The sequence below is a fragment of the Ceratina calcarata genome, unplaced genomic scaffold, assembly GCF_001652005.2.
Source record: "Ceratina calcarata isolate Rehan_Ccalc_2016 unplaced genomic scaffold, ASM165200v1 scaffold1394, whole genome shotgun sequence".
Classification (NCBI taxonomy): domain Eukaryota; kingdom Metazoa; phylum Arthropoda; class Insecta; order Hymenoptera; family Apidae; genus Ceratina; species Ceratina calcarata.
The window spans coordinates 4,230-5,095 of NW_017135054.1; the positions used below are offsets into that span (position 1 = coordinate 4,230).

General features: G+C 32.0%; 1 protein-coding gene across 1 annotated transcript in view; it reads left to right on the top strand.

Annotated features, from left to right (window-relative positions):
- Dad1 (dolichyl-diphosphooligosaccharide--protein glycosyltransferase subunit) overlaps positions 1-655 on the top strand; it is a 2,642-nt gene extending 1,987 nt beyond the window's left edge. The window contains exon 2 of the mRNA XM_018032773.2: positions 448-655. Coding sequence (XP_017888262.1) covers positions 448-578 — 131 coding nt within the window. The 3' untranslated portion in view covers positions 579-655. The remainder of the gene's footprint in view (positions 1-447) is intronic.
- Positions 656-866: the final 211 nt, after the last annotated feature.

The following is an 866-nucleotide window of genomic DNA, read 5'->3' on the forward strand; positions in this document are numbered from 1 at the left end:
AGACAGGCTTCATACTTATTGTCCTAATTATTAACAAATATTAACCATATAGGTTTTAACAACATTTATCGTATTGTTATTTTAATAAAATTGTTTTGAAATAATCATTTAATATAATTTTCGTCAATTATTTTATTTAATTGTGTACATTTATGTGTTCTGGTTGCAGTTTATTACATTTTTATCTTAGTATTAGATTTCTTCTAGTTTTCGAAAGATTAATTCAAATTAGGAATTTCTTTAATGCTTGAGGTATCAGTTACACTTTTTGCTGTTTATACTTTAGACAATTTATTATAATTGCATTTCATATACTTGCAATCTTTAATGCCCTTGCGAATAAATCAATTATCTTTGCGCCAGTCTAATAAAATTGTCTTGAAAAAGAAAACGATTAACGTACTTTAATTTGTTTTTATGAATCCATGTGTTCGTTCTCTGTTTCAGTTTGTTTGCGGTTACAGGCAAACCCTCAAAACAAACACCACTTCTCTGGAATAAGTCGGGCCACAGGATTCGAGGACTTCATTTTCGCTCATGTTATTCTTCATATTGTTGTTATGAACTTCATTGGCTAAGGGATAAAACATGCGCAATATTTTAACTGTAATATTTTCTAATAAAACTTTTCAACGATAACACCTCTCTAGTAAAATTAGGTTTCTTATTTCAATTCCCTACGACTATTAACGCTTACAGTCCATGAGATGCTTAATTAGACGAGGGGCGTGAAGCTATTTCCGCAGTGAAGGGAGGTATAGTCACGTAGTTTGTGGAACGCATTCATCATGAATTAATAATCAAGGGGCGCGGTAGCCATGCGGTAGCCTTCGACCATATATACAAATAGACACGGCCTGAAATCA